Raw genomic sequence first — 22,735 nt, 5'->3', positions numbered from 1 at the left:
GAATTCCCTTTAAAATCATTTAGGAATTTCGTTAGTCCGTGAAAAGCAATCTTATTATTCCATAAGGTTAATAAAAATTCCAATTTTTCATAAATTCCTCGTGTTCCACGTTTAATTTTCCATTTAAGCCAAAACTAAACAAAAGCTCACCATATGGGAACTGTCCGCAGTTTTAGTGTACAGTGTTTGCGTACTTCCCCACTTTCCTTGCAACCGGCCTCCGGGAGAGGAACGAAAGATGACAGGATACGAAGAGAGATAGAGAGACAGCTGCAGTAGACTTCGGGCAAGTGGTCTCGCTGCGTCTCTTCCGCCCACACACTATTGTACAGTTCCTTTCTCCTTTTTTCGCACAGCATACACACACCAGCCAACCTCCCAGTGCGTCTTCTCTTCTCCCGTACATACCATTTACACAATGATGTCGTTTTGCCTGTAATTTGCTTCCTTTTTCTTCATCTTCTTCTTCTTCTTCTTTCCTCCTTCCACTGTCGTCTTCTTCAACTTCCACTACCATCCCATCGTTCACTAATCCTCCCCGATTGATTTTGCTGCTGGTAGACCCGGATTTTCGGTTGATAGAAACGGTCTTGTGTGTCTGACCTGACCTAGTCATAATTGGATAGGTCCCGAAAGAGCGAGGTGGACAGGGAAACAAGGTAAATAAGGAATTGAATAGGTTTGCGTCTCTCAAGGTTCAAAAGAAACAAAAATATTGGAACCCCTTAAATTTTACGGGAAATTGTTTTATTTTCCTATTCAAAGCAAATTTGCAAAATTTCCGTTTAGATACGCTTGAGTAATGCTTTTCTGAAAAATTTCCCTTTGCAAAAAGCGGAAACTTCAAAAGTACTGAGTCGCTACCAATTTGAAAGCGCCTACCCTATGAATTTCTCAATCCCCGCTATTTCCTCCGTAGTTCTCCCAGCAAATCCTTTTTCTTCCGTCTTCTTTCCACCCTTCCCTTACTTTTTTCATCTCTCTCATTCTCCATTTTCAATCTTTTTTTCTATTTTCTCCTTGCAAATTTGCTTTTTTCTTCAACTATTCAGCTTTTTTGGCAGCTTCCTCACGTCGGTTTTTTTGCAGGTGTTGGCCAAACTATGGGTCAGATTGCCAGTGTGTTCCGGGGGAGGAACACACATGTCCGAGGCAATTCACATGATGAAGAGGATCCTGAAGCACAGATGACATTTTCAAATGCGGCTGGTAAGGGTTTCTGGAAAACAACACACTTTAACTATAACCGCAAAATCAACTGAAAATCAAAAAATTAGAAATTGAAAATTCGGGAAAACGAAGAACTTGGAAACGATTAAAAATTAATAAAATCGAGAAAAAAGTACTTCAAGACGGCGTGTATAAAAAAATTACTCAGTTATTCACATCAAGGTCAAATTTTTTGCAAAATTTGCAAAGTGGCGTTGGATCACTCATAAAAATTCATGATCTAGTGAAAACGGAAAACAGAATTTTTAGGCAAATAAAGCCTTTGGCAAGAATCATCGATATTCGTCGGTGATGAGGGACTACTATTAAGGGCGAAGTATTGTGGAAAAAAATACCGAACCATCGCATTTTGCAATTTTCCAGTTTGTATCTTGGACTTGTGGAATACATTTAAAAAAGGAGCTATCAGTTTCAATAAGTCTATAACTTTTGAAACTGAACCTTTTCAAAATCAGGTTTTGAAAATCAGATCTTTGAAAATTCCAGTGTACTGGAAAATTTAGATCACTTTTCTGAAAAATTCCAGTTAGGCACAAGGTGTGAACAAGAAAAACTCCAAGAAACCATAATTGCATCAGGTCTGCCCGGGTTTTTTAAAGAATTTTCAAGGACAGGCCCGTTTCAGCCACAGTAATTTTTTTCTTTTTACTTGAAACATTTTTGGAGACATAAAAAAATAAGCAGAAATTTCATGATCCTCACAACATCGTTCCTTCAAAATTTCCATTTTCCAGGTACCTATTTCGGATCACACTTCCTCATGTGTGGCTGCAAGTTTGAGATGGCACGACCCGAGGCCTACCTATTCGGAGAGAATAGCGACTTGGATCAATTAGGATCCAGAGCACTAAGTGTGAGTTTTATGTCTCGAAAGTTGGAAAAATAGTTGGGAAGAAAGCTAAACTATCAAGGCAAACTTCAATCAAGAATACTGTCGTCACGCCAGAAGAAAAATCAGTGAAAGCTCACTCAAACCGTCATCTTTGAGCTCAATTATCTCGAATTCTGTGAAAGATACAAACGTTTTGTCAACTGATGAAATATTAGTCATATAATGATGCATAACTTATTAGTTATCAAATTTTTTGGCATCTTTCACAAGAATCAAGATAATTGAGCTAAAAATTGAAGGATTGGGTTTGCTTCTATAATAATATTCCGAGCCTTAGCTGAAGTTCTTAAAGTCATAACTTTAGCTGAATTACAATTTTATTAATATTCATTAACAGTTTAATTTACATAGTTATACGCCTATAATTCGAGTCAAAAGGGAAGAGGAACGATTACAGTGTTAACCAATTGAAAGTTTGATACATTATTGACAAGAAAAATGAAGCTGTGTCAATTTTTTTGTGTTTAGATTCATTTCCAAAAAAAAACTAATATCAAAACTTGAAAAATTAATAAATAGAAGAATGAAAAACGAGCAGCAGAAAGGCTACATGTAGGTTCGCCGTTTGTCGCCGCTCGATAAATGTTCCCTATGCAAGGCTTTTGGCTCGAATTCAGTCACGAGAGGAAGAAGGGTTGTTCCTCTCGTCTGGTGGAATTACTAAGCACAACGTCGTTTTTTTTTCCTTTTAAGAAAAACGTTTTTCCTCTCCTTAAGAAAAACGAATTTCTCATTTCTTATTCAAATGCATCTCCCTCCATGAGACAATCCCATTCCATTCAATCGCCCTTTTTGCAGTTCCCCTACCCTCCCGGACCACTCGGAAACGATGAAATACGACCGCTCAATCTACTCGTCAACATTCGAAAGGAATCGGTCAAATTTCAACGCGTCAAAAAGGATAACGGCGAATATGATCCCAATTTGTATCAACTCACATTTGTTTTTGACTGTGACGTCGCGTGTGTAATACAAGTGCACTTCCATGCCAAAGAAGTCTATCATGATGGGGAGATACAGTGAGTTTTCTATTAGGATGGGCTAAAAATTATCTTTAAAAAAGTAAAGTGTAAGGAGAGCAAGTGAAAACCCAAGTATAATATGGGGTGAGAAAGAAAGGTGATTGTAGCGCGTGAGCTTGTCGTCTTTTTTGTCTCCATGGAGACTTGGGCGGGGTAAAGGCTAGCTGGAGAAAAAGTCACGGTGTTGATTAAAATATTGTAATGTATAATTTGGAAAATAAATTGATTTTTTCTTTCAGATTCGCATATCGGAATCGACGGGCGCAGAACTCGGAAACATTCCATTTCGAGATGGGTGCAGACCAGAATTTCGGAGGATATGTGTTTGATGCGACACTATGGGACTCATCAGACGTAGGTGTTTTTTTCAAAAATGCAAGATTTTTGAAAACTCTTGAAAAATATAAATGAAAATATACTGATCGCAGAGAAATATATCTTATCTACAGTACCGGTTAATAATATATACAAAAACGTCTTTTTCAGCTCATTTGAACCATTTACAGGTGTCTGGAACTCGGCTGTTGATTGATAGATCACTTTGAAAATTTTGTATGGTGAAAACAGGCCTAGATTGAAAACTTTTGTTTTGAAATCTTTCAAATTTTCAAACAGGTTGGAAAGTTGACAGCCGAGCTTCAGTTGTCTGAAACTAGTCAAAATGTCCAAAAATGAACTAATTGCTAAATCCCGGCCAGGCCCAGGCCCGGGCTGGAAAAAATGTTCCCGGCCCGGCCGTGCCCGCCGGTCAGGGTTCCGAATTTTTCAAAATTGTTCTGTTGATTTTTGATACTTTTTAAGTACGAAATTTAGCACAGGACCCTTTTGAAAGCTGAAAACAAAGAAATTTTGATAAAATGTTCCTAAAAGTCTAGTTTTCTATCAAAAAATGGCTCTTAAATTTTTTTGCCTTAAATCCCCGTTCCGGGTCATTGAAATTCCTCTACCGGCCCGGCACGGCCCGCGACACGCATGGTTTAAAAGACAGGAAAAAGACGGACCGTGGCGTGCTCGGCGGAGAATTGTTCCGATTTAGATACTCGGCTCGCCTCGTTGCAAGTAGTAAAATTTAAATATTCATGAGACTTGCAAAATTATCAAAAATGAAAAACTTTGAAAATATTCTTACTAGTGGAGAATAAGGTTTGTCCAATTTTACAATCAATTTTCTAATCATGCTCTTCATGTATAGCCGGTCATTCGTGTCAATCTTTTATCAGAATTTTCCCCTTTTTCAGCTCTCCTATTCTGCTGGCCTCTACTATCCATTTGTCATCTCCATCACAACATCAGGTGTCGAAAGCACACAAATGCAAACAACAATGTGTACGATAGAGGTGATTTGTACAAAGCAACATCAATCTATGTTTTTTTCTTCTCTTTGCAGACCGGAAACGACAGCAGTAAAGCGTTGGTATTGAAGCCGTTGCGACAAAAAATCGCCTGTGACGGGGTCACCTATCTTCTACAGGTAGCGTTTTTTATCGTGTCTTGTAAAGGCGTGTAATGGTCGTGATTAATTAGTGTTATCTTATCTCTCTGTCGGGTTCATGAACACCAATTGATCAGAGGAAACAAAAGAAGAAATTTTCGTGAGGATACAAGAAAATAAGAATTGAAAAATTCACAAGTACATCAAAATTAGCTGAAATATCAATTTTCAGGAAATCTTTGGAATCGAAAACAAAGGAAATGAATCGATGGACGACGACAATGGCCTGGAATGCATCATTTGCTTATCAGATATTCGAGATACAGTAATCCTCCCATGCCGTCATTTATGTGTATGCAGTAATTGTGCGGATTCTTTGAGATACAAGGTTTGAAAAAAGTTAACAGATCATTCAGAGGGTACAAACACTTTAGGGTCGTTGGGGTGAAAAACGATTTGGGAGTAGAAAACCCTCAATTCGGCAATACAACCTAACAGAAAAGTTTTAAAATTTGGACCTCTATACTGCTTGGTAGCCTCTCGTACCCTCCTGATCATTGTACTCTCCTAATTATGTGCCTTAAAAGTTCCTGAATTTACCGAAAATGTATTTTCCAGCACAACAACTGTCCCATCTGTCGATCACCATTCCGAGCTTTGATCAGGTTACGAGCACATAGACAGACCAGGAATCAGATGTGAGTTTTTTTAATCGTTATTTGACGTGAAATATGACACGCAGGAGTATTGCAAAATATTTTTTCAGTAAAAATTTTTTGAATATTTTCTGATTTTTTTTTTCAAATTTGAAAAACCCAGGTCCATGCTGAGCCATAACTTTTTAAGTAAGGTGTAAAGCTCATTTTGAATTTTTGGAAAAATTCAAAACATACAAATCTCACCGAATTCGCTTTGAAAAAAGAGACGGAAGTGACGATAATGATATCGAGTTAGCAAAAGTAGGGAAAATGTTATTTCACAACAAAAACACTCAAAAAACATCGAATTTCTTATTAAATCTAAATGGTCCAAAAAAAAGCCTGACTGTAAGAATTATTAATTATATTTGGCAGCACTAATCAGTAATGATGTTTCTATGAGAAAAAAAAAAATAAATAAGTACCTAGTAAGCCAGTAGAAGCCTACCCAAACCGTCAACTTTGAGCTCAATTATCTCGATTCTTGTGAAAGAAATCAACAATTTGTCAACTTAATAAAATATCAGTGATATTATGATGAGAAATCTATCAGCTGACACATTTTTTGATATTATTCACAGGAATTGAGATAATTGAGAACGTGGATGGTTTGAGTGGGCTTCTATTAGAGGAAATATGGTAGCTATTTCGCTACTGAACGCTATTAAGCCCAAAAATCTCAGATTTTCATCATTTTTTTGCAGATACGAAACCGTGAGTTTGGTCGAAGGTCTCAACGGCTCATTTTCCTCAATGCCCACTGTAATCGACCCAGTCTCAACAATCAACTCATCCACAAGAAGAAAACGTCATTCAAGCAGTAGGAGCGGAGGAAAAGCGATGCACCAAGTGCTCACAATGGATCAGTTGGGCGACAATAGCAGAGTTCAGGAATGCATTGAAATGACGTACATTGCGAACGATGAGGAAGATGCGAAACGCGTGATTGAGGAAATCATTCAGCAAGCTGAGGAGAAAGAGAAAACTAGGAGTCAAGTAGACAGTGAAGAGGGTTCCAGTGGGTCGAGTGGATCAAGTTCCCAGCCATTGAAGGTGAGATTTATGATGAAAATGCTCGGTTATGAGAAAAAACTGATTAGCTTCTCTAGCTGAGCTACTAGCTCCTCTAGCTCAGCTATCAGCTGCTTTAGCTTAGCTATTAGCTGCATCTAGCTCAGTTCAAAACTGTTCTAGCTTACATTCAGCTTTAACTGATCATGCCTAGCTATTTACTGCTCTAGCTCAGCAATTAGCTGCTCTAGTTGAGATATTAGATGCCCTAGCTCAGCTACGTGGCTACTCTAGCTAGAAGCTGCTTCAGTTAACTTAGATTAATAGCTGCTCTGGATTAGCTAATAACCTCTCTATGGTCCAGCTCAGCGGCTTTAGTTCGGCTGATAGTTTCTCTAGCTTAGCTAACAGTTGCTCTAGCGTTGCTGTTAGTAGCTTTAGATTAGCTACTCGCTGCTCTAGTTTAGCTATTAGCTGCTCTGGCTTTTCTAATAGCTGCTCCGACGTAGCTAATGGTAGCTCTATCTCCACTATAGCTGATCTATCTTGGCTAATAGCTGATCTTGCTTAGCTATCAGCTGTTTTAGATTAGCAACGCGACTACTCTGGCTATGAGCTACAATAGCTTATATATTCGCTGCTCTAGCTTAACTATCAGCTGCTCTAGCTTAACTACCAGTTGCTCTAGCTTAGCTATTTGCTGATTTAGCTTACAAGGGAAGTGTTTTCAGACGGGGGTTGAGAATTTACTCAAAATTTTAGTACTTATAGTTTGAGACTCCCTATACACGATGTCAGAAATATCTCGTCCCCGGATTCACCAGAAAGCTTGAAATCTTCGTCTGAAATTTTTATACCGATTTCGCGCTCTCCCTCTCTCCTCTATCCCCCTCCCTCCTCAACGCCCTCCGCGCCAGAGGAAAATGTCAGCTGTGTGGTGTTGTGGTAAGAGGGTGACTCATTAGGAGTGAGTATGCTGGTTCGAACCCCGCTGTGGTAAAACTTTTTTTGCTATTTTCGAAACGAGTTTTTGATTTTCAGTTTGGCCCTCTAGACACTTTATGATACAATTTGATGAATTTTCAAAATTTTTAAAGTAGAAAGAAGATTTTATGAGAACTTGATGAAACATTTATTGATGATCTTTTTGACCGGTTCTTACATTATCCTATAGTTAAAAACGAAAGTTCTACCCTCTGGAAACTTCTCAATTCTACCCTTTTCGAAATGTAGTACTTCTAAATCGATCAAATATAACTTTTGAACCTCTTTCTATAGATTCCAATTTCCAGCAATATTTGAGAAGCTAGGGGTGGTCAAGGTTCTAGCAATTACGACTCTTCGGAGATTTTTTGAGCCCAAAAGCGAAATTGGGATGTCAAATATTGTGAGAACGCTATTTTCATCGTTTCTGAATAACTGGGACTTTTTTAGGAACTTTTCAAAAAAATTTCAAAAAATAACTTTTGAAATGTGGGGCACCCCATAAAGGTATTTTTCAAAAATTTTCAACAAAAAATTTTAAAACAAGTTTTAAAGCTCGGAAAATGAACGTTTTTTGTCAAAATTTAGCACTGAAAACAGTTTGAGAGCCCATATTTCGATTCCTATTGGATTCGGAGATGAGATATTGCTGACACCGTTTTCAGCATGTTCGAAAGTACCTTTTCACAAATTTTGAGCAAATTCTCAACCCCCGTCTGAAAACACTTCCCTTTTTAGCTATTAGCTACGCTAGCTGAACTATGAACTGATCTAGCTTAGCAGGTGTAGATCAAACCGTTTTGGATAGCAAAAATATTCATTTTAAGTACGAAAATGTTTTTTTTTCAGAAACACCGAACCAACTCTTCCGAGCTCTCCGAATCCGAAGAAGAAGAATTTGAACCACCTCTACCTGAGAAGAAAATTCCTGATGATCTTGAATCGGATAAAAACAAAAATGAAGAGGAGGAGAAATCATCACCTGGTGCATCTGAAGACGATGAGGATGAACACGAAGAAACAATTAGAAGAAATTCCGAAAAACGACGTTCGTTTCAATCGGGTTCTCGGAACTCTTCAAGTCAACTTCTAGAAGATCAACATCGGAAGAATTGATTTATTTTTTGCAATTTTTACACTTTTTTCTTACCTAAAATGGCATTTCCCACCCCTGTTTACCTGGTAACCGTGTCCGAGTCATACTCTGTATTTTTCCAAAACTATGGTCATTTATTCAAAATTAGCATTCATTAATCACTTTTGTTCCTCTTTTTATTTCTCTTATTTCAATTTATTTGGCTTAATTACCCTCAACGAAAAATGTTCACTTTCTATCGATAACCTTTAATGTGATACTTTTTGAGCTCCGCGTGTGCACAAATGTTCTTTTTCGTCTTGTCAATTCTACAAAACTCTTTCTAATCTTTGTTCTTTAAAATAGTACATCTGTGGTTAACTGAAAAAAAATATGGTTGTGGTTTTTTTTTCTTTCTCGTCTTTTGAACACATTTTTTGTATATTGAATGTTATGAAGTTTTTTTTTACATTTTTGTTATGCAAATCTTCTTCCCCAGTTGGAAAAATGACACTTGTACCTAGCCAATACCAATAGTACCTTTAGAATCCGTTTTTTGCCTTTCAAAAAGTTTTATTAAAAGTTAAAACCATCATCAATGCACAAATATGGAAGGGAGTTATGATGCTTGGGTGGTTTTCGCTTCGTTGATCGTGTTTTTCGTAGCCGGTTGGGTATTTTATACAAGACAGTTGTTCAAAAATTACGAAGTGCATAATAGGTAAGACTTGGGGAAAATTTGGAAAAAAAAGTTTAGAATTTTTCAGACTTGTTCAATTCATATTTTCCTTCACTTTCTCTTTATCCTGCTCACTTTTTGAGTTGATCATCTTTGAAATCGCCGATGTTTTGGATCCATTGTGAGTTTTTTCCACCATTTTTGATTTTTTTTTTCTCGAATTGGAATTAGTTGATTGCAAAAATTATCGCTTTCCTAGATCTTTTTTTGGCCATTGGATTTTTTTGGTTCTTAGAATTTTTTAAATAGTTTATTGGTTTTATATTTTTGATAATGAAATTAAAAGATAATCAAAAATTGGATTTTGAACGTTTAGTAAAATCAATATAAGGTGAAAAATGGAAATACTGTGAAACCTGTAACATAGGGTCTCTTATCCTTTAACTTTGAGCTGTGGAAATGTTGTCAACTGATAAATTATATATAATGATATCAGACACATTTTATCAGTGGACACATTTTTCATATTTTTTGTAGTAGTGGAGATAATAGAGCTCAAATTTGACGGTGTTGGGAACTGTAACTGTGATTTCTTGAGACAGGTTTTTTACGAAAAAAAAATACTAGCATTTTCACACACCGCTAGAACTGAGCTAGTTTTACAAAAAGTTCTAAATTCATATTATTTTTCACAGATCTCGCCAAAAATGCTGGACCAACTGCTTAGCAATCATTCTGTTCACATTGGTTGTCCTCATTCCAATGTACATGGCGTATTTGTTGATACAGAGTGTCACTTTTAGTGAGTCTCCCTTTTTTATCAGCATATCATCTTCTGGTTTCAGTTCAATCGAAGCTCCACATTCCACTCACCTTCTTCTCTTGGTTCGTATTCCTCTATTTCTTCTGGAAGATTGGAGATCCATTCCCAGCTTTGAGTGCAAAACATGGTTTGTGTAATTTTCAAGAAACATCTGAATACGATTTTTTGTTTTCTAGGAATCTTCACCATTGAGCAAGTCATCTCAAGAGTTGGTGTTATTGGAGTCACAGTTATGGCGGTGCTGTCAGGATTCGGAGCAGTGAATGCTCCATACACCTACATGACAATATTCATGAGACCTGTAGAAAACATCCAAGCACAACAACTTGAGAAAAGGCTGACTCATGCGATGGATATGATTGTGAGCAAGAAGCGAAAATTAGCTAGAAATCAATTGGAGCTGAAAAGACTGAATTCGGAGAAGTGTGAGTTTCCTGGAACTGAATTTTGCAACATAATTTTCTTATAGCATCTCAAGAGCCAGGTTTCCTGTCCAAATTGTGGTCAAACTTTAGCGAAAGTACTAATGAAAGTAACTTGCATTCTCAAATCAATCGAATGCAGAGTGAAATCAAGCCATTGGAAACGCTGAGTAGATATTTGTTTCTGGAATTGGTGGAGTTGAGGAATATGTTGGATAGAGTGGCGTTCAGGTAAAAATTCGGAAGCAAAAATGGAAAAAAAACGGAGAAAATAGAGAATTCATCCAAATGAAAAAATTGGAAAATTTCAGTGATAAAAAACTGACCGAAATTCTAAAACGATGAGAAAAATAAATGTTTTCTACGAACCGAGCTTTTCCAGAGTTTTTTAGGCCCGGCCGGCCCGTTTCAGCCCAGGTTTACAGTAATTTTTATCGAAGTTTTTTTTTGGAAAAATTGATGAAATGCCGGAAAAATTGATGAATTGTGGGAACACCAGGCCCTAACTTTCCAAAAGTATGCAAGAATACAGTTTTTCGTGAACACATAAAATTTACAAAATGTTCCATTATGAAAATGTTCCAGCAAAACGTTCCTCGGAATGTACTTCAATGTTCTTGGACACTTCTTCTCACTATATTGCATCTGGAAAATCTTCATTTCCCTCATCAACATTTTGTTTGACCGTGTCGGAAAGGTAAATGAGTCATAGACATTAAACTAACACAGCTGGTTTTTTCTTTCCTTCAGGTAGACCCTGTCACCCGCATGATAGAGATCAGTGTGAATTATGTTGGAATCGAGATGGACGTACGATACTGGTCGCAGTACATCTCCTTCTTCTTGGTTGGAGTCATTGCGATCACGTCAGTTCGAGGTGAGAAGATGGGTGAAAATGGGAGGATGAGAGAAGTGAAAAAACCATATGGTTTGAACATGGTCCTCAAAAATGTGGGAGAATGAATTCGATATTTAGAAAAAGTTTCGAAAAATATAATTCGGAATGACATTCCGAATGTAGTTATTTCAATAAAATATTTTTTTACTGCTAAGAATGAGATTCTGCACATTTCGAATTTTTCGAACTGGAAAAATTCCAAAATTCAAGAAATTTCGGAATTTCAAAAGTGCTATATGTTTGATGCCACACAACGAAAATTAATTTTACGAGTTTTTATTTTTAGTTCTGAAAAATGAATCTGAAATTCAAAAATAATTGGAAAATTCCGAATGTTTGAGATTACAGAAATGTTATTATTCCAAACTCCAAGAAATCCCCTAATTCCGAAAAATTCTAAATTTTCGCAAATACCGAAAAAATCCTTTTACCACATACATTTCCTTGCTTACGCACTGAAAAGTTCAAAAGGGTGTGCTGAAGACGTCTTGGACGTCTTTGAGAAACCCTCAATTTCACATTTCCAGGTCTTCTAATCACCATGGCCAAGTTCTTTGTTTCTATCTCCAACGTTCGCTCTTCTAACATCATCGTTCTCGGATTCGCTCAAATTATGGGAATGTATTTCGTCTCGAGTGTGCTTCTCATGCGGATGAACGTTCCACCTGAGTACCGTATCATTCTAACCAGAATCCTTGGCGATCTTCAATTCAATTTTTATCACCGCTGGTTCGATGTAATATTTTTGATCTCCGCTTTGACTTCGATTGCAGTGTTGAGCCTTATCAGAAAGTCAGGAGACACTAGATTTAGACACTAACTTATTTTTCCTCTTTTATTATTTTTTTTCTTGCTTTCATGGTTTCAATTGGGTAATTTTAAAATGGTTCTCTAGCTATATCAGGTTCAGTTGTGAATTATCGTATTATTTACATGTTTTTTCTCTAAATAGTACATTCCATTCGATCATCAATCCCGTTCACGTATTTTCAGTTTTTCCCCGATTTTTTGGTAAATGTTTTGGTTTCAAATGAAATTTCAAAGTTTGATAGATCAAATTAAAAAAGGTTTGCAGGATAACTGACACAATGAAGGATACTACCAGTCACTAATTTAATTGACCATTGTGTTCTCAATGAGTCAATTCAAACATTTTGAAAACTTGGATCCCCATTTTTCTAAGACCCCACCTTCTACCGAGTCCATAAATCAAAAGATCGGCGTTCGTAAATCATGACACCTTCTCTTTTGAGGTTGGTCCAATAGCCATGCGTCTGAATTTCCGATTCGTAAAAAAACGACTGTGACACATATAAAACTGAAATTCGTTAGATAATACAGAAATGTGACAAAAACTTGACATCGGAATGCAAACATTGGAACACTGACTCGCGCCGAAAAAAGGGAATAAGGGCCATCGTTCTTTTCGGACGGATTTTGCTGATGGTTATCTTCAAAATTTAGGTGAATTGTGCCGCCCCGCGAGGAAAAAAGTGCGACAAATCCTTAATGGGGGGCTGGATGAGGAAGAAAAAGAGGGAAGAACGCAGGAACAGCGGGGGATAGAAGAGACATTCCGCGTCTCTACAGTAACCACAAAAAGCAGAAGATGCGAAGGCTTGATAGGGGGCGGGGCACTTCGCACTATTCATTTTTCCGATGCCTCTTACACAACATTCATTTTCACACCCTTTTTGAAGAATTATCCTTCTTCTTATCCAAGCTTTCTTGAATTATTGCTTCCTTTTATATCTTTTGGAGCGTTGAATAATATTTTGCTATAATAACTTTCAGGTAAAGGTAATCCAAGAATGAAATTTTGGAAACTCTCATTCTTCTTAGCCTCGTGCTTCCTGATACGGATATCAACGCAATCAGGTAAAAAAAATCTTTGTACTTAGAATTTCGTAACAAACTGAGTTGTAGAATGCATTGTATCGGAATGGGGAACCTGGTCCAAGTGTCATGGTGGATGTCAGCGAGGTCTAATTGTTAGAAATCGAGATGTTCTCCAACCACCACTTCAGGAGCTAACAGAAGAAGGAAGAATGATCAGAGATTATGTCCACATTTATATGAAACCAAGTATTGTGATAAGACAGAGTGTGAAGCGGAGAAGCAGGTGAGTCGCAACTTTGAGAGGATTTATCTAGCTTCCTGTTTAAGATACAAGACAATTGTCAACTAACAAAATGTTTATCATTTTATGAAAAATGTTTTATTAGTTGACAACTTTTTCATATCTCTGACCGAAACCGAGATAAATTGGCTCAAAGTTAAACGTTAGAAGTCATTATATTAGCTTACGATTTTCGAAATGTTTTTTGCACATAAATTCCATTAATACCATTTCACTTTTGGTATTACTTTGAAAATCTGAAAAACCACATCATATCATCTGAAAATTAAAAAACCACGATTTCTGATCATCTAAAGTGCACGCGCTCTCCTTTTGTTCGTTATCTATCTCAGCTCATCTCCCATTTCTCATGTATCCTCCCGTGATTCCACATTCCACTCGGTCATAGACAGTCCAGAAGGCGTTAGAACACAAGCTTATCTAAAAAAGAAAAATCTGAGTTTTATTAGCTAGTCGCGTAGAATTTTTAACGCTTAGACTGTGAATAAAGAAGGAATAACGATTTTTGGGACTGCTAGTGGCGTTGGTGTAAGTTCATATCGTGCTTCCTCTAATTGAAGCCTATTTGGACAGTCAATTTTGAGCTCAATTATCTCGATCGCTGTATCAGATATAAAAATCTTGTTAACTGATGAAATATTGGTGATATTATGATAAATAATTTATCAGTTAACAGTTTTTTGATATCTTTGACAGTAATCGAGATAATCGAGCTTAAAGTTGACAGTTTTGGTGGGCTATCAGAGAAAAGATGGTACACAATTTTTTACCAAAATGAAAAAAAGTTATGGTCTTGATAGAAGTTACAACTCCCAAACGATAATTGCCAATTGTCCCTATTTCTGTGAAAGATATCAAAAAGTTGTCAACTGCTAAAATATTGGTAATATGATGATGACCAATTTATCAGTTGACAAAATTTTGATATCTTTCACAGAAATTGAGATAATTGGGCTTAAAGTTGACGGCTTGGTTGGCCCTCTATTAGAGGAAATATGGAATTGGTTTTAATGAAAGTCGATAACGATTTCCAAAGCCTATAGGGACTTGAAACCTTTTATCTGATAATTCCTATTACATTCTAGAAAATACCATCAAAAAAGAAGTAGACTAATTTAGATGCAATCTTTGACCAACCGCTCCACCTGTTTCAAAAAGCAATTCAAGTCGTTTGATTTATAGCCTCGTGCCTATTACCCCCCTTCACTATCTTCTCCTTTCTTCCACTTCTTGTTTCATCTTCTTGAACGTTCCACAATACTTTTCCCGCGCTTTGTAGGTCATTTTTCCTCACTCGTTTCCTCCTCCAATCTGATTCGTCAGTTAGTGGCTAAAAGAAGGGAGTTGAATGTCACTTTCGAGTTTCTAATACGGGTGCAAAGGTATAATTGAACAAGTGGAAGAGAGAGTAAAGTGCAATAATTGTCAGTGTCTGTCTGCTAAGGTAGTCTGTTACAGGCCAATTACGAACAGACGACCACAACTACACAACAGCCACTTCCTGTCGAGATTGGTAGAGATCAGTATGGAAGGGATCCGATTCTGGCAACTACTGCAGAATCTACAAATGATTTGGTAGAGAGACAAATGAAAAAGATGGGGTTTGGAAGAGATGCCGATGTTAGAACGGTGAGTTCTAATAGATGCCCAAAAGAACTGTCAACTTTGAGCTCGATAACTTCGATTACTGTGAAGGATATCAAAAATCGCCAACTGATAAAAAATAGATGATATTATGATAAATGACTTATCAGTTAAAAATTGCTGATATCTTTTAAAGAAACCGAAATGATTAAGCAAGCATAGGGTAGGCTTCTATTAGAGCAAATACGGTATTTACAGTAACGGTCAATAAGATATACAAAAACATAATTTTCTGTTTATTTGCGGTCATTTTGGCTAATTTGAGAAGTCTGGAACTCGGCTGTCAAATTTCGTAATTTTCTGTAATTTTCCCATTCACAGAATTTTCGAAATCGGCGTAAAACTTGTATTAGAAGGGCCTGCTCTTTTATTGTTCCAAGGTATTTCCGGAAGATAATTCTATTACATGGACTTTTAATTGAAGTTTTTCTTTTATTTTCGAAGGTTTTTTACAAAATTTTTCATTAGTAAGTTGGTAAATTTTTGTTCAAAATTGTTAAAAATCTGTTTTCTGTAAAATTGTGGAATTACCGAAATATTTCACTATGGAAACTTACGGAAATTTCCAAAAAAGCACACATCAAAGAGCCCTTCTATTACAGGGGTACTTCTTTTTTTCAAGCCCCTAGCGGAGAGCCCTTCTATTAGAGGGACTCTTATAATAAAAGATTTACGGTTTCCTAGATTTTTGGCTGATTTCTGAAATACACCACAATTACAAAAACAAAAATGCGCCGAAAAGCAGGTGCCCCTCTGAAATTTGTAAATAGCAAAAAAATAGGAATTTTCAAAAAATTCTGTAAGTGCTAAATTTTCAATAACGATCTGTTTTACAAACTTCGAAAATTTCAAACTGATCGGTAACTTCGTAGCGGAGTTCCTGGCTCCTGCAAATGCCAACAAACAACTGAAATATTTTTGTATATTTGGAAAAAAAAACTTTTTAAAGTCTTCCAACGCTTTTTTATAAATTTCCTTACAATCTGTAATAATCTCAGCAAGCAGCCATGAAACGAAAATTCGTCAGCGAAACCGAGCAACTTTTTAAACTGGACGACGCCATAAACCGTCGTTATGGTCCTCAACCCTCCGATAATCTGGTCAATACAAACACTCCAATTATTGATATCTCAACACAACAACTAACAAACAAGCAATGGCGAGATGACAGTAAGTACTCCTAATTACGCGTGTCCACTTTCTAACTGTAGCTGATTACCACCGGTTTTTTTTCTTTGTCTCCCTTCATCCGCAATATTTCAGTCGCTAACAAATGGATTTCTGCCGCCGTGGTTTCCTCTACACCAACACCTTCTTATCGAGAACATCTTCAATCTTTCGGACGTGCTGGGGGCCTTCCAATATACACACCATCTACCGAGCGCGGTTTAAGAAGTCGCCGACCATCCAATGACCACTCTGTGAGCAACTTGCTCAGAAGAATCGAGCAGGCACTGGATACCAATCAACCATTAGATGAAAAATACATTAAGAGTGCCATGAAGAGAAATAGGAAACTTTCCAAGCTACTTGTGGATGCTTATCGGCAGAGACAGGCGTTAATAAATTCTGGAGCTTTGAGCTCATCTAGTGTTACATTGCCAAATGTGATTTCTCCATATCCGCCAAGTTCCACAACTACAGAAGTGCCAGCATTTGTCACAGAGGAGAGAATAGCCACCAGAAATTATCATGATACTACTAAAATGCCATCTACTGCAACCAGAACCACGACAACGATTGCTCCAGAGACCACCACTACCCAAGAACTCCCAACCGCTTCACACGGCTTGGAAGATTTCGCAACGACACCTGATTTCTATGAAACACATTCTACAACAACTAGTCCTCTGCTATACTGGCCAAAAACTGGAGGATATGTTCCAAACACAAGGAAACACGCTTCAGAAATTACTGCTCAACTTTATATGACCAACGAAATTGTTCAAACATTGGCTGATGATCCAATCCCGCTAGATACCAATCCTGAGTGTGAGTTTTCTCAACGAATATACTGTACCTGTCAATAATATATACAAAAATATATTTATCAGTTAGTTTAACCATTTTCAAGAGACTGGAGCTCTGAAGGTCATTTTGAAAACTTCGAATGGTGCAAAACTGACCTAGATTTAAAACTTGTATTTACAGAATTTTTTGCAAATTCCAGTTTTTTAGCTATATTCCGATTTCTGAAAGACACCCATTTTCACAACTTTTTGTGCAAAAACCCGCCAAAATTAGGTATTTTTCAGACATTGACAAATACCTAAAAGTCTATGATTTTTCAAAAAATTCTATGAACGTGAAGTTTTCAATCTAGATAAGTTTTAGACTCACTAAGTTTTAAAGTAATCGAAAACTTTACAGACTCTTGAAAAAGCCAAAAATCAACTGAAAACACGTTTTTGTAGATGCTATTGACCGTTACTGTACATAAAATCAACCTAAAAACTTCCAGGTGAGGTCAACAAGCGTTGCTGCAAAATTATCAAGAATACTTGCTCGGATGGTGTCGACCCCAAGTTTGTGAAGAGATGGTACCGCCCGGTATGTCATTTTTTTTTCAATAATTTTCAAATTTCGAAACTTCCAGAAGGGATCATCTGTATGTGTCGCTTATCACTATCCTCGCTGCTCTTCAATGGAAGAAATGGAAGAACTTCCAATTCTCTTTGAACAAAATTGCCAAGATCTGTGTTTTTCGCAACGCGAAAAACGAATCGCACCACTGTTCAATTTGGAGGCCGAGGACGATTAATTTTTCTTTATTTGTTTTTTAAAATTTTAATTTATTTTTCTTCTGGTGACCTAGGGAATGGGTAACCCAAACATATACAACTTTAAGCTTGAATTTTGAATTAATAATGTGGCGTTTGATCAAATCGTATAATAATCGAGTTGTATCTGAGAAACTATACTCTTGTTCTTTTATTTTTGAAGCATCATGACTCGTTTCATGTTTTAATATCAATAAATTTCTCTTGCTAAGGAACTGTTGCAGATTTTTGTAAATTCTTTGGATGTATTCGTGAACATTATCCTTGGAAAATCGTTGTCTTGCAGATAAAAGATCTCAAAAGTACACAACCTTAGGAAATCCCGAAAAACCTTGAAATTCAGTTTTTGGATGATATGTTTAGAAAAAAATTTTTTTCAAAATTTCCATCTGTTTCATAAGATAAAACATTGAATCCCCTCAAGAAAAACGTCAAAAGTCAGATTTCAAAAATAGTCGAAAATGGTACAGAAATCATTTCCCTAGTTGTTCTAACTAGAGCCGAGGTACAGACTGTCAAAAATCTTATGGTTTTTAAAATTTCACCTTGTTAAAAAAATGGACAACATGATCCTCTGGAAGAATGCAAGAACAATAATGACGAGGCACTGTGCAAATGTGCACCAGGGATATTATGATGAGTCATTGCTTCCCAAGGAAAAATCATCAAAGGTGAGAATGAACCAAAAATGGAGCAGGTGTTGTCAGATCAGAATAGATGTTTTTTTTTTCGAAAATTGCGAGAGATACAGTACAAATATTTATTTAAATTCGAAAATGATAAAATTGTCTGTCGTAAGAGTGACGGTTTGGGTTAGCTTGTATCAGGGGAACTACGGTTAACGAAAATCAAGCATTGTTCCCTGGTTCTTTGATATTGGAAATCTTCTGTTTTTTCGCTATCGAAAACCATTTTTACGATACCTGTCAAGTTACCAATAACTCGGTCTTCTCAAACATCACATCAAACAGACGAGGAAAGTTCCGTGTTATCACAAAAATTTTAGACATCTTGGGGAATATTTGAAACGATCAGACATGTATAATGTCAAGTCAGAAGCTCTTTGTTATGTATTCAAGAGGGTTTTGTAAAAAAGAAAACAGAAAATTGTCGGTGAGCACGTCTGAAAAGGGTACTGAATATGGACACGGTGCGCGCTTTATCTGGATTAAGTCAGAAGTCTTATATAGAAAGGGTGGAAGGTGAAGAATGAGATGTTGAATGTGTTAAATGCAAGCACAACTTTTCAAGACTTGCGAATAGTCACCCTCGTCGCCGGACATGATTCTACTTGACAATTCCGCATGTGGAATTTTTCAGTCGAGGGTCCCAGCACGTCCACATCCTAATTTGGAGTGGTTGGGGAAAAGTTTGGACCAATGGCGGGCCAAGTTACCCTCAAAATACCTCCGTGCCACTGTAGAGGCGTTCTCGAAGAGATTCATGGATTTTGTGAGAAACAAAGGCAACCGTAACTTCCAACTTCAAAAATATAATTTTTTTTAAGTATTCGGGAAACCGTTTTTAAAGTATTCGGGAAATCGTTTTCACCTCACTTCTACCACTCTATGATCTTTGACAAATGTCTCATCAAAATATCTTTCTTATCGATATCTTTCAATCGCACTCCTTCCCAAAATAGATTTTGAATATAGTGACGATTATAATTCCTTCAAAAATTACAAAATTTGTCAACGTGCGTATGTCAAAATTCCTTTGCCTTGCACCCTCGCTTCATTCTAGAATCTTCCTGATCTCATCCGAAATTCTGGACAGAACAATCTTCCCTTCTCAAAAACATGGCTCTCCTCCGTGCGATATCGTATTCTATTGCACGTCAGAAGAAGAATAGACAGAAGCTCCGCCTATTTCTGCAGGGCTTGAGAGTCGATAAGCTCCGCCCATTTCTTTGAAGCCACTGGAGTCTTCATTGTCTGAAATCTGTTGTTGCTCACTTTGGAGCTTACCCACCCCTTCCCAATCCTCAATATGAGATGCAATCACACTTCTGATGAAACCGCTCCAAAGTGCCTTCTCTGCAGGTACATCAAAGAGCACAAAAAAGAAGAAAAAATATTCCATGTCTTCACTTGCTATGAACCAGTCCGCGTTCCACAGAAAATTCTTCGGTTCTTCATGGAGCCGGAGAAGTACTTATGCCAATTTCATGAAAAAGTAAGAGCAGTCCAATAGCTACAGTATTGGTCTATAAGATATACAAAAACGTATTCTCAATTGCTTTTCGGTCATTGTGACCAAAAACTTTGCATTCACAAAATTTTTTTGTAAAATTTCAAAATTTTAGCTATTAGCCGATTCCTGAATTACTGTTTTGACCCATTTTTGTACTACAAACGTGAAAAACGAGTGTTTTTTTTCAAAAATCGGCGTATAGCTCAAATACTAGGAATTTCCAAAAATTCTGTGAATGTAAAGTTTCCAATCTAGGTCTATTTTGCACCCTCCGAAGTTTTCCAAGTGATGCGAAATTTTACAGCCGAGCTTCGGACTTTTGAAAACGTTAAAAATATCCGAAACTGAAAATACGTTTTTGGTTTTTTTTTATTGGACGCTACTAGGTGGAATTATTTTTTTCCAGGTTTTGATCAGAGTGATGGAATTTGCTGCAGCTGTAATCGCCATTGGATTCTTCATTTTCATGGGCTGGTTGGCTATCAACAACTTCGTGGGCAACTTCTAGATTTATTAGACTGTTCAAGAAATCACGTCTTCGTTACACCCTATACAACTGCTATTTTTATTTGGATTTTATTGCACAATTCGTTTATTTACAAATGCGAACTTTCCCACCTTTCTGATGTCTCCACTTGCTTTTGGACCGATGTTTCCCCTAAAATTAACTTCCATCAAAATCCCAAACTCACTGTTTCAAATTCTAGTAGTGTCACATTCTGAATACCCTTGTCTACTCCTAATATCCATCAATTCTCATTATTTTTTCCCAATCTTTGAAACCTTAACAGAACCGAAATAAAGTTTTTGTAGCACAACCATATTCTCTTTGGAATGAATGGTCCAAATTGGGAGCTAGCATATATAGTTTGTAAAATAACACTCTACAGTATGCTCCAGGATTTTGCATAGAAAATCTATTCTGGGAGCAAAAGCAAACGGTGAACTTTGATTCTCTTTTACTTTGAACTCTTGATATCGCTGCAGACAACAAGTGGTCGTTGTGAATATTGTAGGATTATTCTAAATGTCTTCAGTTCTGATAGGGCTGAAAATGGAGGGGATTTCGTTTCTGACTCTTGTGTGGACCGTTGCTCTGTCTGGAAATAGTTTCCGGTTGGGGTGGCATTGTTACGAGCCGGGTGTCCGGAATGGTGCACTGAGGAACAAAGAGGCTGGTATTCAGAAAAGGTGAAACTTTTGAAATTTGTGAATTGTGATTATCGTAGGAACAGGGCTTCAAACATTTTTTTTCTCTAAATCTAAAATGACAGATAAAACGCAATGATGGAAAATATTGTTATTAAAGGAGGGAGTACAAGGGTTGGTGCTTCAAAAGTGGGTAGTGCACGTTTAACCATGGAGATATTACTATGTCACTTCATGGTACTTCATGGCGAAGAAGCTTTCTGCTTTGTTTGGTTTCTTTTCGTTTTTCCTTTTTTCCACAAGCTGAATAAAAACGCATAGCTACGCTTGCAGTTACCTTTCTCTCTTTTCTCTCTAAACCTGTTGCGCGCGCAACGGCGCTCCGCCGTTCTACTTATGATGTCACCCGCGCGCCAAACGGTTTTATTTAAATGAACCAAGTTTTGAACTCAACTTTTTTAGACCTCCTGGTGTGGCTACTAGGTTTTTAGGTATAATTTATTTTTTTATATACTCACAGTTATGTTACCTTTTTGCCTTTTTCTATACTTGTTGAATGCCTAATCCGAATCCCTGCGCAAACAGGTGTTCTCTTCCTATTTTGAATATCCGAAACCTGATACTCTAATAACTTGTGAGCAATTTGAAAGCTGAGACCGTAGTTGTTCGTTTTTTGCTTTTTGCCGTTTCTTCGAGTTGTTCTTAGTACTTTAGTCCGTTTTTGTAACGAATTCTCCCGGAAGATTGAACACCAAATTTGAATTGATTGATTCCAGCATTGAAAGCTTCCTTCGTCAGCTTGTAATCTATGAGTCTCAAGCGGAACAAGATCAATATTTTTTTTGATACGGATAGTTAATGTACCTAAAAATAAGTATTGCGGTCCGTCAGTTGGAATGTCTTGAACACCGTAAAACCTGTTACAGAAAAGCCCCTCAACTTCCAACTTTAAGGCGTTTATCTCGCTTCCAATTAGAGATATCAAAAATCTGTCAACTGATAAAATATTGGTGATACTATAATTAACATTTTTGCAGTTGAAACATATATTTTTATATCTTTGATATTAGTCGAGATAACGGAGCTCAATGTTGACAGTGGGACGCCCTTCTACTAGAGGTTTCACGGTAGATTAATAACACTTGGAAAGTATTCTAGCCCTTCTGTTTTAACTTTTCCTCTAAATATTCATATAACTTTGAAATTTTCGAAAGTTTTGAGACTTCAAAAAGTTGTTTTTCGAGGAACACTTGACAATCTTTACAAATCGAATCTTTTGAATCATTCTCATTTGCATAAAACCTTGGAATGGAGAAAGTTCAGGTAGGTAATACAACTTTTGAAAGGATACCAAACAGCCACTGTTAAATGAAATGAAATACATATTTGCGTCTTTCTTTTGATACAAAAACGTTGCTCAACTTTCGATTTGGATCCAGAATTTTCAAAAAGTTCGAGCTGTCTAAAATTTTGGCACATGGTTCCGGCTCATCACTTCAATATTTAGTAAAAAATGTTATGCACAACTCGTCAAATCAGATATATCATGATTTTGAAAAAAAAAACTGGCGTAAACACTCTAATAGAATGGCCCTATCAACTTTGAACTTCGAGCCTGTTTTTCTGGGGTCTTGTGAAAGATATCAAAAATTTGTGAACTGAT

General features: G+C 36.9%; 4 protein-coding genes across 4 annotated transcripts; all 4 read left to right on the top strand.

Moving 5' to 3' along the window:
• Nucleotides 1–1,103: 1,103 nt before the first annotated feature.
• On the top strand, nt 1,104–8,385 carry CBG07248 (the record flags this gene model as incomplete). Its single annotated transcript, XM_002645587.1, has 10 exons — nt 1,104–1,209; nt 1,965–2,083; nt 2,921–3,141; nt 3,384–3,498; nt 4,383–4,481; nt 4,532–4,615; nt 4,809–4,964; nt 5,195–5,274; nt 5,979–6,327; nt 8,119–8,385. The coding sequence occupies 10 exons, from the start codon at nt 1,104–1,106 to the stop codon at nt 8,383–8,385; spliced, it is 1,596 nt and encodes a 531-aa protein (XP_002645633.1).
• Nucleotides 8,386–8,952: 567 nt separating this feature from the next.
• CBG07249 lies at nt 8,953–11,986 on the top strand (the record flags this gene model as incomplete). Its single annotated transcript, XM_045240676.1, has 9 exons — nt 8,953–9,065; nt 9,112–9,204; nt 9,719–9,825; nt 9,869–9,973; nt 10,023–10,271; nt 10,316–10,499; nt 10,854–10,965; nt 11,019–11,145; nt 11,694–11,986. 9 exons carry the CDS (start codon nt 8,953–8,955, stop codon nt 11,984–11,986), a joined length of 1,383 nt encoding a protein of 460 aa, XP_045093576.1.
• A 991-nt stretch (nt 11,987–12,977) lies between these two features.
• On the top strand, nt 12,978–17,711 carry CBG07250 (the record flags this gene model as incomplete). Its single annotated transcript, XM_045240675.1, has 7 exons — nt 12,978–13,044; nt 13,194–13,288; nt 14,765–14,935; nt 15,949–16,120; nt 16,214–16,942; nt 17,412–17,500; nt 17,547–17,711. 7 exons carry the CDS (start codon nt 12,978–12,980, stop codon nt 17,709–17,711), a joined length of 1,488 nt encoding a protein of 495 aa, XP_045093575.1.
• Nucleotides 17,712–19,719: 2,008 nt separating this feature from the next.
• CBG28116 lies at nt 19,720–20,431 on the top strand (the record flags this gene model as incomplete). The annotated part of the gene is made up of 2 exons (XM_045240674.1): nt 19,720–19,905; nt 20,330–20,431. 2 exons carry the CDS (start codon nt 19,720–19,722, stop codon nt 20,429–20,431), a joined length of 288 nt encoding a protein of 95 aa, XP_045098702.1.
• Between the last annotated feature and the right edge of the window lie 2,304 nt (nt 20,432–22,735).

Source organism: Caenorhabditis briggsae, assembly GCF_000004555.2.
Source record: "Caenorhabditis briggsae complete genome, chrX, whole genome shotgun sequence".
NCBI lineage: Eukaryota > Metazoa > Nematoda > Chromadorea > Rhabditida > Rhabditidae > Caenorhabditis > Caenorhabditis briggsae.
Note: the sequence above shows the minus strand (reverse complement) of the source record. Positions and strands in the feature narration are given on the sequence as shown.